Genomic DNA, 14,632 nt, shown 5'->3' with positions numbered 1-14,632 from the left:
CGAAAGGCCTCTGTCAAGCTGTACACACACGTAAGAGCACAAGCACACATTCCAACACAATGCAGGAAAGCGTTGAGCCTTCAAACTGCAGTAATTACTTGCTAAAGATTGGAAGAGTGCTGGCTTTGTTCCCTGCTCAGGCAAGGGGCGTGGGGTAAGAGCCAATGAGGGGAGAAAAACATGAAGGATAAGTTTGCAAGAGAGGGGGCCATGTTGAGGCCAGTGTTGTCTTTTCCTACCACAACTTCATGCACATCGACTCCGCTGCCACAAATGTGGATCCAGAAGGGTTAACAGGAAGCACAAAGAGGACTGTCGATTGGTGTTTTGGGAAAAGCATCAGTGGGAGTAGCAGAAAGGATTTTGCATCTGTTTTTGTTGTTGAGCAACATCAGACAACATTCTCAAAAGAAGATAACAAAGAGGTAAGAACTTAATAGGACTAATATACACTGTTGATGTAAACAGAATTAATGAGACTAAGTGTGGTCAGTTTGAGGTGTCCAAGTGGAACCTACAGCCACAGAGAAATGGAAGGGACACAAATGAAGAAAGAGGACGATGACAAGAAGGAGAAGACAGAAGAGGAGGTGGTGCACCTTCGGAGAGAGATTGGCCTGCTGTCTGCGGTGTCCTTCATCATCGGCACAGTAGTGGGCAGTGGGATCTTCATTGCACCCAAGGGAGTCCTGATGAACAGTGGCAGCGTGGGGCTGTCTCTGCTGGTGTGGGCACTGTGTGGGGTCCTCTCCATGTTTGGTAAGATGGTTGATGGTATAATTTATCTTTGCTGTCTTGGTAAAACACTGTTATTGTTAATTTCTATGTGTCACTTGAACTGGTTTTTATATTGTTGGTTGTTCAGTTACTTTATGTGTTTGGTACAGTGAGTGCCAGAATATGACAAGAAAACACAATATGGAACAGAAAAAACCCCTGTAAAGACTTCAACGCATATTTTGAATCATTTTAAAGCAAATTTTTAGTATTTTTATCCTATAATATAGAATAATTACATAAAATTATTAATTGTCAAATTTGGTAATTAGTCAACTTTTTGGATAGCATCACGTAAGTGTACATCTGATTACTCAATTTCATTTTCAATATGTCTTTCACTGCATTTTTCAATCCATCAGTTTATTAAATTATTAATTGTAATAATTAATCACTGAAATTTATATAGTCATCTGTTGGCACACTTTACACTCCATATGTACAAGGGTCACCCACATAGCCTGTATTAAAAAAGTGACATCACCCATTGGTTTGTGGACTACAGTTTCGAAGCCATGTTGGTCGTCACCATCTTGTTTTTTGGAACTAGAAGTGCCAATGTTTGGACCTGAGGGTGGAGCTGGGGAGGAATATGTGTTGTTACAACGGACAGGTTGCTGACCGTGGTAGTGAAATGTCAATCACAAGGTAGCCATGCCCTAATCATAATTATAAATAGGACCATAATTTACAAAATGAACATCATGATGTGTTGAATAAGTCTTGAAACTAGCAATTGAGACCATAAACTCGTTAGGAAAGTGTTTACTGAGGTAATAAATCATATAAGAAGTAGGGTCATTTTGTTCTATAAAATCTGACTTGCTGGCCATCAGAAATAATTAATTTCACATTTCAGACCCAGAGGTTCCTGCTTGGTTACCCAACATTAAACTGGACCAATTTGCTGCAAGTTGTTCACAAGTCACACAAGACAAGAGTTTACAGTCATGATAGTATCTCTGTGAGATATTTGTACTATCTTCACTATATTAGTTTAGCATGTTAACTTGCAAACATTTCCCCTATTTAGCTATTTAGCACCACACTCAAACTTCAGTGATGCTGATTGAAATGTATGTTGTTTTGCAGGTATTTGGCAGGAAAACAAAGTAATGGACAAATTAAAACTTTGACCTGATGGTGGTAGATGAAAGGGCAGGGGATTAACAGTTATAAGGATTTATCCTGTAGGGGCATGAATGTGTGTACCAAATTTTATGGCAATCCATATCTTTCTAGGGTACTGTGTGAATGATAGCCTGACAATAGCAATCGAAGAGCAACATTGCTAAAACTAGCTGCTTTGTATATTGTACAGTCTTTGTATAATGTTTGAATTCCAACATAAATTTGAGGATGATCCACATTTTAAAAGTTGAATTACATTTCATAATCTTCCCTGGTCTGCTCTGTTCCATTAGGGGCCCTGTGCTATGCTGAACTGGGCACCAGTTTTAAAAAATCAGGGGGCCACTACACTTATCTACTGGAGACACTGGGGCCACTGCCTGCCTTTTTACGACTCTGGGTTGAGTTCTTATTCATCAGGTAGGTTAGTTTCGTTTTGTCCTGTCTGTTCTGACTTAATCTTAAATCACACCACATGACAAGCATATTTACTATTCCCAGGCCAGCTGTAGCTTCCTATGTCTCTCTGGCTTTTGGCCGCTATGTGGTGGAGCCGTTCTATGCACCTTGTGCTGCTCCCATGGTGCTAATCAAGCTTGTCAGCATCCTCGGAGTGAGTGAGTGATTTTATACCTCCTCCTTCAATCCACTATACTATTATACTACTCTATATGTCCATGTAGTGCAAATGGATAGATTTTCTTTTACCAGTTGTTTGTCTTTGTGCCTCTGTAGCATTTGTCGTGGCAGTCAACTGCTGGAGTGTGACCTTGGCCTCTCGCACTCAGGTCACCTTGACTTTCATTAAGATGTTTGCTCTGGTCCTCATTATCGTCCCTGGTATCATTGCGCTGGCCAAAGGTGGGAAGATGTGAGAGTTACACCTGAGAATGCAGGTGGATTTCCAACATTTAGGTCCTGTCAAATGACATTGTTGATATTATTCATTTATTCTCTCTCTCTGCATCTACTTCAGGAAAAACTGAGAATTTCCAGAATGGATTTGAGATTGACTCATTAACACTGGATAGACTGCCATTGGCCTTCTATAATGGCCTATATGCCTACGGTGGATGGTAAGCAATAATTTACAGGTGCTGGTCATATAATTAGAATATCATCAAAAAGTTGATTTATTTCAGTAATTCCATTCAGAAAGTGAAACCTGTTCATTCCTTTTAATTTTGATGATTATAATTCCACACAGAAATGATATATTTCAAGTGTTCATTCCTTTTAATTTTGATGATTATAACTGACAACTAATGAAAACCACAAAATCAGTATCTCAGAAAATTAGAATATTGAGAAAAGGTTCAATATTGAAGACACCTGGTGCCACACTCTAATCAGCTAATTAACTCAAAACACCTGCAAAGGCCTTTAAATGGTCTGTCAGTCTAGTTCTGTAGGCTACACATTCATGGGGAAGACTGCTGACTTGACAGCTGTCCAAAAGACGACCATTGACACCTTGCACAAGGAGGGCAAGACACAAAAGGTCATTGCTAAAGAGGCTGGCTGTTCACAGAGCTCTGTGTCCAAGCACATTAATAGAGAGGCGAAGGGAAGGAAAAGATGTGGTAGAAAAACAAGCAATAGGGATAACTGCACCCTGGAGAGGATTGTGAAATAAAACCCATTGAAAAATGTGGGGGAGATTCACAAAGAGTGGACTGCAGCTGGAGTCAGTGCTTCAAGAACCACCACGCACAGACGTATGCAAGTCATGGGTTTCAGCGTCAGAAGCGTCTCGCCTGGGCTAAAGACAAAAAGGACTGGACTGCTGCTGAGTGGTCCAAAGTTATGTTCTCTGATGAAAGTAAATTTTGCATTTCCTCTGGAAATCAAGGTCCCAGAGTCTGGAGGAAGAGAGGAGAGGCACAGAATCCACGTTGCTTGCAGTCCAGTGTAAAGTTTCCACAGTCAGTGATGGTTTGGGTGCCATGTCATCTGCTGGTGTTGGTCCACTGTGTTTTCTGAGGTCCAAGGTCAACGCAGCCGTCTACCAGGAAGTTTTAGAGCACTTCATGCTTCCTGCTGCTGACCAACTTTATGGAGATGCAGATTTAATTTTCCAACAGGACTTGGCACCTGCACACAGTGCCAAAGCTACCAGTACCTGGTTTAAGGACCATGGTGTCCCTGTTCTTAATTGGCCAGCAAACTCACCTGACCTTAACCCTATAGAAAATCTATGGGGTATTGTGAAGAGGAAGATGCGATACGCCAGACCCAACAATGCAGAAGAGCTGAAGGCCACTATCAGAGCAACCTGGGCTCTCATAACACCTGAGCAGTGCCACAGACTGATCGACTCCATGCCACGCCGCATTGCTGCAGTAATTCAGGCAAAAGGAGCCCCAACTAAGTATTGAGTGCTGTACATGCTCATACTTTTCATGTTCATACTTTTCAGTTGGCCAACATTTCTAAAAATCCTATTTTTTATTTTTTTTATTGGTCTTAAGTAATCTAATTTTCAGAGATACTGATTTTGGGATTTTCATTAGTTGTCAGTTTTAATCATCATAATTAAATGAAATAAACATTTGAAATATATCAGTCTGTGTGGAATGAATGAATATAATATCCATGTTTCACTTTTTGAATGGAATTACTGTACTGCAGTAGCAACCCTGGCTTAAAATCAAAACTCGTTATTGTCTTCTTTTATCATGGTTCTTTACTCTTTGTGGCAGTATATTCTAAAAGTCATAGAACTGTATGTTGTGTGGACGGACTTTTCCTTTTTCCTTTAGGTTTTATCTGAACTTTGTCACAGAAGAGGTCATAAACCCAAATAGGTATTTTACATCTGACATCTGCTCCACTCAATTTAATTTTTAAAAACCATGTTGCCTTGAAAATACTATTATATCTCTCTGCGTGTGCCCTGTCTTGTTAGAACCATCCCACTGGCAATAATCTTCTCCATGGTGACTGTGACGATCTTTTATGTGCTTGTTAATGTGGCCTACTATACCATGATGACTCCCGTTGAGCTGCTGCTTTCTGATGCTGTGGCTGTGGTCAGTGATAGTGTAGAGCACCTGCATTTAACAGTAAAATCATGAGAAATACATGTATTGTATGTTTAAATGTTGGTACCAATCCTGTGTCTGTATCTCTGCAGACGTTTGCGAATCGTGCTCTCCAGGGATTGGCATCTGTGATTCCCATTCTTGTGGCCCTATCCTGCCTTGGAGCACTTAACGGTGGCTTCTTTGGGTCACCGAGGTAATCTGGGCACAGAAAGGTTATTATTGTAATTTCTGTGTGTGCTTTAAAGCAGCAAAGAATGACTGCTAACAGCCTGATTGTAAGGCTTACTGTTTGTGTTGCAGGATGCTGTTCGTGGGAGCCAGGGAGGGCCACTGGCCCCCTATCTTTTCCATGATTCACATCCGCAGAAATACACCTTTGCCCGCTGTGCTGTTACTGGTAAAGTACTATAAAGATGACAGTGTTTAATATTATATTAAATTATCTGTCACTACATGGACAGACAGAAAAAAGAGCAATAACATTTCAAGACAAAGCAGCAGGTATAAGTGTGCAAACATCCAAGCATTGTCTTATATTTGGATGTTTGACAAATTAAAAACATTTTAAACTCAAGGTCCACTTACAAGCCCTTTCCTGTGAGCTTTCATTTGCACCCCATAGTCTTCATCAGCAGATGTTTGCATTGACATTTATGTTCAAGGTCAAGAATGAACTATGTTGGATTTGAATTTTAAAATATGTAAAATTTGAGTTTGTTTAATATACCATTCTGGTCAATACAATGCAATGTCCTTTATTTTATAATGACGTTTAATTCAAAATATGTTATTTTTAGAATTAGTGTCAAGAAATCTGATAAGCCAGAAACAAAAAATATTCTGGGAAAATCATTTTATATTTGCATGTGTTTATGTGTGTGTATTCTGTCTTAGTTTTTTAAAGACGTACAGTACGGTAAAGGGTTCTGGGACTTCCTATAAAAATGAATATGGAGACCTGTATCTGTAGTCACTGTCAGCTATGCAATTACCATATTTTACTGATTCTATTTGAATTCAGTAATCCCTTGTGTTTACTATTGTACTTCTTCACTGGTAAGAAATTAAGAAATGTTTCTAAAAGGGAACCTGCTCTTAATTCTCATTTCTAGTGGTACCTAAATGCTTAATAGAAAATTATAAATTGTGCAAATAAAAAATGCTTTACTCTCGGCTACATCACCATATAGAACCAACAGAGTATAGATATGTCATCACAGCTGTATTGTCTGTCTCCAGTACCCCTTGGTGGTGTTGATGTTAATTACTGGAGAGATCTATCAGCTCATCAACTTTGCATCCTTTGCTCGCTGGTTTTTCATCGCCTTGGCAACCTTGGGGATGCTCATCCATCGATATCGCTTTCCCCTTCACCCAAGACCTTTCAAGGTAAGTTAAAAAGATAGATATTTCCATTATTACTGTACACTAAACTGACTAATCATTGTTTTTTTTATAACCCAAAGGTGCCCCTGGCCATCGCAGTCACCTTCACAGTAGTTTGCTTCTTCATCGTGGGTCTGTCTCTGTACTCGGACCCCTGGAACACAGGACAAAGCTGTGCTCTCACACTGACTGGGGTCCCAGTGTACTATGTGACTGTATACCGCTTTCGCTTGCCCCATAGATGGAGACGAATCTTCAGTAAGTATTACAAAAATCTGCACACTCGTCCTTTCTTAAAGTTTATTTTTTGATTTGTTTCAAAAAATAAGCTTGTATGTAAAGGGGTCAGAGTTTATAATTATGTTGGACTTAACAAATGTAATGTGTGACATAGAGGTCGGTTGCTTGTAGCCTACAGCATAGACAAGTTTGTGTATAATAGAGCGAAGGGAATAGACACAAGAAATAGTACAGGACAAAGACCCTGTTAAACCCAAGCCCACCGCTTACTAAACCCCATTCTGGACATTTTATCTTTAGCTTTGGGAAAAATAAAAAGCTGTCTATCTTTTTATAATTCTGACTATCTTCAACATTCCCAGACTACTGCAGCAAACAGCTGCAGATCCTTCTTGAAGTGGCTCAACAGGAGGTCCAGACATACTGAAGACCCCAAAGACCGCTTTCTTCTGACAGACTTCCTGGATACCACTTTAACTATTCCTAGAACCTTTTATTGTTTACAGTATAAACCAGTGTGTTTTAAGTGTCCATTTTGATACTAGGAAATTTCAAGAAATTGGAAAAAGGTAGTGTAAGATTTTACTTACAAAATAGGATATTAAGGTGAATTGTCAGACACTTTTGCTGTGCCAGTTTTTAACAGCCATTGCCACTGGAACATGAGGTACATTTCTTATCATTATCATTTTTATTTTTACAAATTTCTGTAAGAACCAATAAATTCATTTTTTTTTAATCACAGAGACAATCTATAAATGGCTTCAACCTTTATTCAAATATAAATAAAAATAGGCAACCTTGCCATGTAGTTTTTTCAGATACAATACACTGTAGGTTGTCTATTTACATTGATTAAATGTGAGCAGAGCAAGGCAAATCAAAGCATGCTTATAGTCAAAAACATGACCTTCATGTTTGAGATACCAACACAACAGATTTATTGTACAGTCAGAAATACCAACTTTAGAACACACCAAGGCACATGCTTTGAAAAACATTTGCTACAACCCCTTTTCACACTTGCCTGCCATTCTGTACCAAATGTAAACAACTCACTGCAATGCACAGCCTATTACAAACATGAAGAAATGATTAAAGCCATACATTATTTTGTGGCTTTTTTCAAAAATGGGTATACATGTCCCATTCTATCCTCAAACTATGGTGATAACATGAGGAGTCACTGCATGGAAAATGTACCTCTCTGCAGGTACAAAGAGCCCCCTAAGCTGATACTGGCACACAGATGAACAATTACTGTAAGGATTTATAGAGTCAAAAGGTGAAGACAGTTCTACCATTAATGTACATCGACAATTCTACTGCGGTTAGTGCTATTTTTATTACTTGCCATTGTTTATTGCTAAACAATCCTGCATCACAATCTAAAAGTCGATTCCAGGAGGCCGCCTGAACAAAATGGCACAGAAGCATCTCACTGGGTTATCAGGCAATATATCGTCTTTTCATTTACATATGTAAAAGCTAAATTATATATTAAAATGTGCAAATCAACATACATATTTCTCTTCTCCAGCAATTCCTTCAAGAGTACAGACAGTTATGACATGTAGAATAAATGATAAAGAAAACAAGACCATGTGTGACTTTTTCAACATAGAAAGTTTCATGGATACAAACAAAAGTGATACAAGAGGCAGTTAATAAATGATGAAACCAATAAAAAAATAAAATTAGGCCAAAGGTGAAGAGAAACATCCAAAGTGAGGGACAACAAGTGAGCAGCTTGCTAATTGGACCTGGCAATAAAAATTAAAGTGTCCCAATCATTTATTAAATTATTATTTTACTTTTCTTCAAACATCAGACAGAAACATTTAGAAGAAAGCAAAGCAGATGCAACAGAAAAGCAAATTTAAATGATACTTAAACAAAAGAGGCAAACCATTTTGGCACTTACTTGAGTATTCAAGCTATAAAAAAAGGTTCAAATGAACGGCTGCAGCAGCCGAATTGAAGGGTACATCCATTATATTAAAGCGGCACTTTGTTAGCTTTTGTTAAGTTGTTTTACCTTGGTAATAGTGAAAATATCAAGTGATCAGATAATATGAATATATTGCCAAAGTGATGAAATTAATTAACTGTGGTGCTTTACCACACTCAACCAGATCAATAAAATAATGTCAAACTATAAAACATTATGGATTTTACCTTTAATCCATACAAATCAGTTCATTTAATAGTTATATTCAAGCTAATTAACTCAACTGCTCACTGGCAAAAACAAATCACTGTTAGTATTGATGATATTCCTAATATACATTTGCCTATGCTTAATATTCTTGGCTATATGCCTTATTATGTATCTACTTATATTTGGTGTCTCACTCTGACAAAGTTCATTAACTTCAGTTACCACTATGAGTAAAAAATGTAATGTTCCTTTTAATTCAGTTGCTATAGTCTCCATAAACCATATTCAAATCCAACAGTTTCCTAAAACATTTGTGTACAGACCCCCCCCCCCCCCCAAGATTGGTGATTTTACATAAATGTGCATCTGCTTTGCCGTTTCTGAGTTTGGTTTCTTAACTATAGTGTTTTGGAAAAACTACATGTCATGTTTTTTTTATCCTCAGGCTACTTAAGTTGAGGGATGTACTCAGACCAGCTGATATTGGCCATACCTAGGTCCTCATCATCCAGACCAGAGAAGCTTATGTCCACTAGTATCTTGCTCAGGCTGTCATTCATTGTATCCAGGACGAGGCCCTCTGTAATGGAGCGGTTAGCCGGTGTGGTGCATCCCACCTGAAGCAGCTCTCTGGAGCAGCTGCTTGTGAGGCTTTCGTTGGGACAGTCTGTTGGTTCGGTCACTCTGGAGGGAGCGGATGTGAGCAGCTCTCTGGGGGAGCTAAACAAAGGCAAGTCTTTAAAGGGAGTGCTGTTGAGGCTGAAGGTGGTATAGTCGTGCCGCGGTGTGACTGCCGGGCCACCTGGTGTGCGAATGGGGCTGAAGTCCAGAACGTTTTGGCTCCCTTTACCCACAGGGGTCACTTTCCAGGGCTCGGGGACGACATTACAGGGGGGCTTGCTGGGTGTGGAGGAGGTCAGGTGGCTGCTACCTTTTATGGGGGTCTTGAAGGAAAACTCCCGGTCGGGGCTGTGCTGCTCATGATGGTGCTCATCCAGCTCATTATCTCTCATGTCCTGGAAAGCTGACGCATCAGAGGCTACACCAGAGTCAAAGAAAGTGTTCTCAGGGCAGAGGAGGACAGGCTCCTCGTGCACAGAGTGAACCAGGCGCTGTTTACGTCGAGAGCTGCTGGCTTGTCTCTTCGGAAAGGACTTAGGTGTCTCACATTTAACTGAAACACATACAGTTTCCTCCTTTACCTTGAGGTCTTTGTTCTTCTGAGGATACACTGTCACAGTTGGGACGTCACATTGTGTCACCTGTCAGACATACAACCATGTACTTTACTATTCTACCAGTAACTGTGTCATCACACTCAAACCCCAACACATATTGTTGGCATGACAAAAATCTAAGTCTAAATCTAAAGCTGATTGCACATGTTTTGATAGTGAAAAATCTAAAACGTATATTTGATATTGAATACTAACAGACCTTCAAATCACCAGGAACAACATCAAGACTGTGCGTTTGGATTCGGACATAATTCTGCAATGCATGACAAAGTCTTTACCTTAGGAGCTATCCGCACTCTCTTGGCTTCTCGTGGAGTGTTCCGTTTCTGCTGTGAGCAGGAGGGGGGGAGCTGGGCCGTCGAGGACGGCAGGTAGACGGAGGAGGAGACGGGCAGCTGGATAGGAACAAAGTAGGAATCGGTTCGAGGGAGAAGAGGTTTCATCCTTCTCTCTGAGCGTAGAAAAGACAAAAACCGAAGACCATCTTAATGACCAAAATTCAAATTTAAAAACTGACATCACCGACATTTTTGGTCTATTTTTCCCTCTCCCCATTTAACGCATATCAAAGTCCTTCCACCTCGGTTAACTCACCAGTGCCAGTCGGTGTTTTTCTTGCATCAGGAAGCATCCTCTTTTGTTGCTGTAAAAAATGAATTGACTTAATTTTTGTAGGGTTTAGCAAGGTAGAACAGATGAAAGTCAAAGTTAGACCTCTTTATTGACTGTCCCTACACTTAACGGAGGAATGACATTTCTTAGTATATAGTCTTTCAGCCTCCCTGCTGCTCATTTCACCTCCTGCAACAAAACGATTTGCCTAGACCTTAGACGCCCAGCTGCACTCTTTGGGTCTGGTGACAAAAAAAGGCAAGTGAAAGAGGACTTCTTCTGATTTTCTGTCCCTTTTCTTCTGCCTGACTGCAGAGACGAAGACTGTTCCTAGAGAATTGAGAGAAGGGTAAATCCATCTTACTTGGTGTGGAAATAAAAGCATTGGTACCGGAACAGGAGCAGTCATTGGGTCACAGCCAGGCTGTAGAGAAAAGTGTGGAATGAGATGGCAGAAAACCACAAATAAATTTGAAAGCACTACAACATTGGGTATGACAGATAAAAGGACATTATAGTTGTTAAGGAAGATGGTCACATCAGAAATGTTTTTAAAAGGTAACAGCATTAGGGATTTATCCTAAAATAGCTTGCTGTCTTGTGTTTAAAAAGTCCATGAAACAGCATTAATGTCATGCGACCCAAATTTTTCTCATCTAATCTAATATACAAAATGATGAACAAAAAAACAACAACAATCAAATCAGTTTCAGGGCTTCCTTCATTATAAGAGGTGGAAGAATGTGAAAAGGGTGACAGCGGTAAGAAGTCAGTTGTACTTGCCTTGTACACCTGATCAAGTGTAAGGCATCGATTGGCCTCAGGCCGGATAGTCCAGGAAGAAATTTTACCATCTGGTGACGTCTCACGAATGAACATGTCATGTAGAGAGAGGTTATGGCGGATTGAATTCTGTAATTATAAATGAGAAAGATTTTTTGAATGTGTGTTTCAGCAAGTGATACTCAAAGACTTTAATCTGTTGTCTGCTATATTGTATGTGCTCATGGATTATACATTTATTCTTCAGTTCTAAAGTACCTTCCATCCTGGTTTGGCTACCTCTCTGAAGTAAGGGAAGTGGTCCTCGATCCACATGTAAATCTCTTTCAGTGTCATCCTCCTGTTCTTCCGACTATTGATAGCAAACTGGATCATGGCCATGTAGGAGTATGGTGGCCTCTCTGACATGGGTTGCTGAACAGCTTCTGCATCCGTTTGTGTATCTTGTGCCTACAAAAGAAACAATTTAAAAGAAATAGAGGCTTGAATACATGGTAGATGTATTAAACTGTAAACACATTTAGATTAGTGTTATCATTTTAAAAGTAGCCTGGACAATACAGAGATGTCTACTATATTTTATGCATAAAAACATCTTAAATCTCACTTCAGTCAGGTTAATGAACATAAGAATATGAAAGATTTTACACATTAGATGTAAAATGTCTGGCCCATGTAAACGACAAAAATCAATCAATAACTTAATAAAACAACAAAAATTTAAGTCGACATGCATAATAATGTTTTTGTCTCTATATTTTACTCTTTTTTTCTCCATTTAATTACTTCACATAAGATCTTACAGCATTATGTTAGTTTTCTTATATGAGCTGCTACTAATATTTTATTTACTGTTGTGGAACATCTACACTGGCAGTTACCCTCAAATTAAAATCACAGTCAACACTTTTAACTTAACCACTTCATCATCAAATCATTTCAAATCTAGTAGCACAACAGTTCTATGCATTCTCAATACTATGGAAACCACACTGACATGACATTTTAGAGAGACAGACTAGTTCAAGGATGTTGTTTAGGCGACATGCTGAGACAAGCCTGAGATCACTGATCCCTACACACAAGCATAATGTTTTCACATCAACATTACAATCACAATGAGGTGACAAGAAGGCAGACCTGTGAATTTGAGTTATGGTTCTCCTTGTCGGTCATCTGCTTGGCAGGTTCTGGTTCCAAGGCACATGTGCTCATCCTGCCCAGCCACTGAATGTTGGTGAGGCTGTCATCTAAAGGACCACAATCCAGATCCTTATTCACTAATAAAGAAAAGTAAAAACCATTATAGCTTAAACAAAGGAAGGATTAACATTAGCTAACCAAGTCAGTGCTAATAAGACTTTTTGGTACAGTCATTAAAAAAAAACATTAACACTCCACAATTATACTTGAAATACCATTTAAGGAAGAATTTTTTTCCATACATAGTTTAATTCCAGTGAGAGGTTTAGCATCCGGGGAGTGCATAGATTCCTCTGCTTTCACTGGTTGTCCAGCTGTAGTCCTTGTAGAGATGTCATCCCCTTCAGCTGCAGTCTGACAAAAAGATCCATTGTCAGCACTGCCATTCCCACTAAGAAGGATGAACTTGTTTGGTCCCAGTACACCAGATTCTTTGCCTTTGGCAGTGAGGACCCCAATAACACTTTGAAGGTCTGCAGTTTTGGGAATGACAACCACCTGTGTATCAGACATGGAAGGGTGATCCATAATGCGGATGCCATCAGGGAAGCACTGACTGGCAGCTGAATTAGAAGGTTCTTTGGAGCCTGATGCACCAGGTTGGCTTTGCAACTCAGATGCTGGCGGATCATTTTGCTGAAAAGGCAGCTTTCGTCTTCTGAGGATCAGGGGTCTCCTTGGGCTCCGTCTCATGGTCATTAAATCATTGAAAATGCTCCTTGGTGTTCACTGGTTTTCTGTACAAAAATAGCACAAAGTCAAATACTTTGATTATTTTGAAGCCTGCTATACAATGGTAAAAATAAAGTCTTTTGCAGCAACTACCTAGCATGTATCATACAAACACACAGTCCTAACTAGAAATACCGGTAGATTACCGTTTAACGTTACCTAGCAGACGGTATGAATGCCAAGTTACTAGTTAGGGTTAGCTAGTTAACAGTTAAGCCTTTCTGTATTCAAACCGTTCCTCTGCCCGCTAATTGACACGAAGAAATCAATTCTTATCAAACACCAGTCAGAACACTGCTGTGATGGGCTGTATGTTAACAATAGATCTCAGGATGAAATCGAGCTCCTCATTTTCCGTGTGTCCGTTTTTTAGCTGTGCAACTGGTCAGTTTAGCAGCCTATTTTCAGAAAGTGCTTAGTTATGTTCCCTGGCGACTCATGCCTTCTAGAACAACAGTCGTTAACGTCAAATGTCTTTAGTTGACGACGTGTTTGGTGTAACGTTAACTGCAGATTTCCTGGCAAACATCCAACGTTTGTATGGATTCATAGTTGACTTATTTAAATATAATAAGACAGGTTCTCAAAAAATAAAATAAAATAAAAAAAACCCTCGGCTACTTGATAGCCCTTCCAACTCATAGAATTCCAAATTATGCAGCCAATTCATACTGCTTTCTAACGTTATCGCCCTCTAGTTAACGTTAACGTTATCTAACGTTAGCCAAAACAATTAACTTAAGTTAAGTGGTAATGAAGATAGTGAAAATGATCTTAAAACAAGCGCTGCATTGTTTATGAGCTGTGCCGAATTAAAGGTTTGTTTGTCATTATTGACAAAACATTTTAAATTATTTTTATACAGATGTGCATTTGAAGAAAAAGTAACAATGCTTAGACTAAGTTCAATGTGGCATCCCTTTGTTATGGACACTTCAATGAGGAAACGTCTGAAGAAAATACAGATTAGCTTTGCACCTGGCAAGCCCAGCTAACGTTAACGTCAGCTATCTATGGCTGGACGCTAAGCTAAGTTAGCTTACTAAGGTGGCTGGACATCACGTAGTAGCTAACATTAAGTTAGCTAGCTAGCTAGCTAGCTACATACTTTATTATAACGAACAACAAAACTAGATAAAGCCAAACCTTCATATTACTGTGATGTTTCCGGCAATTCCGCTTGGCTGTACTCCTACCAGTAGTGGAACGACTCTGTTCATATTCGATATTAAATAAAAGGATCCATGATATCTATGCTGTTCTTTCACTTTAGTTTTATTTACATGTCGTCTGGTCGATTCAGAAACGTTTTTGAATTTTGG

The 14,632-nt window shown here is 39.3% G+C and overlaps 2 protein-coding genes across 7 annotated transcripts; one reads left to right on the top strand and one right to left on the bottom strand.

Annotated features, from left to right (window-relative positions):
• The first annotated feature begins 270 nt into the window (after nucleotides 1-270).
• si:ch73-352p4.8 (cystine/glutamate transporter) lies at nucleotides 271-8,273 on the top strand. Its single transcript, XM_038738989.1, has 12 exons — nucleotides 271-759; nucleotides 2,202-2,328; nucleotides 2,410-2,525; nucleotides 2,644-2,769; nucleotides 2,885-2,984; nucleotides 4,671-4,715; nucleotides 4,817-4,940; nucleotides 5,045-5,148; nucleotides 5,256-5,352; nucleotides 6,195-6,344; nucleotides 6,422-6,599; nucleotides 6,944-8,273. Exons 1-12 carry the CDS (start codon nucleotides 474-476, stop codon nucleotides 7,006-7,008), a joined length of 1,518 nt encoding a protein of 505 aa, XP_038594917.1. The 5' UTR covers nucleotides 271-473; the 3' UTR covers nucleotides 7,009-8,273.
• On the bottom strand, nucleotides 7,337-14,623 carry foxm1 (forkhead box M1). Of its 6 annotated transcripts, XM_038738988.1 has the most exons (10): nucleotides 14,457-14,623; nucleotides 13,077-13,315; nucleotides 12,794-12,932; nucleotides 12,516-12,655; nucleotides 11,634-11,825; nucleotides 11,376-11,504; nucleotides 10,957-11,016; nucleotides 10,575-10,623; nucleotides 10,259-10,431; nucleotides 7,337-10,004 (listed from the first exon to the last, which is right to left on the bottom strand). In XM_038738988.1, exons 2-10 carry the CDS (start codon nucleotides 13,275-13,277, stop codon nucleotides 9,189-9,191), a joined length of 1,899 nt encoding a protein of 632 aa, XP_038594916.1. In that variant the 5' UTR covers nucleotides 13,278-13,315; nucleotides 14,457-14,623; the 3' UTR covers nucleotides 7,337-9,188. The 6 variants fall into 6 exon arrangements, with proteins under 6 accessions (XP_038594916.1, XP_038594909.1, XP_038594911.1 ...); XM_038738981.1 differs by having other exon boundaries at nucleotides 12,794-13,315; XM_038738983.1 differs by having other exon boundaries at nucleotides 12,821-13,315.
• Nucleotides 14,624-14,632: the final 9 nt, after the last annotated feature.

This window comes from Micropterus salmoides, unplaced genomic scaffold (assembly GCF_014851395.1).
Source record: "Micropterus salmoides isolate LMB-PRFRI ecotype aquatic unplaced genomic scaffold, ASM1485139v1 Ms_hic_scaffold_23, whole genome shotgun sequence".
Taxonomy (NCBI): Eukaryota; Metazoa; Chordata; class Actinopteri; order Centrarchiformes; family Centrarchidae; genus Micropterus; species Micropterus salmoides.
Note: the sequence above shows the minus strand (reverse complement) of the source record. Positions and strands in the feature narration are given on the sequence as shown.

Coding starts and splice junctions, on each gene's coding strand:
- si:ch73-352p4.8 (XM_038738989.1), top strand. CDS start 474: ATGAGACTAAGTGTGGTCAGTTTGAGGTGTCCAAGTGGAACCTACAGC. Junction 2,985..4,670: donor CTATATGCCTACGGTGGATG/GTAAGCAATAAT, acceptor TTTTTCCTTTAG/GTTTTATCTGAACTTTGTCA. Junction 4,941..5,044: donor TTTCTGATGCTGTGGCTGTG/GTCAGTGATAGT, acceptor GTATCTCTGCAG/ACGTTTGCGAATCGTGCTCT.
- foxm1 (XM_038738981.1), bottom strand. CDS start 13,277: ATGACCATGAGACGGAGCCCAAGGAGACCCCTGATCCTCAGAAGACGA. Junction 11,826..12,515: donor ACCATAACTCAAATTCACAG/GTCTGCCTTCTT, acceptor TTTCTTTTGTAG/GCACAAGATACACAAACGGA. Junction 11,505..11,633: donor TAGCCAAACCAGGATGGAAG/GTACTTTAGAAC, acceptor TTATAATTACAG/AATTCAATCCGCCATAACCT.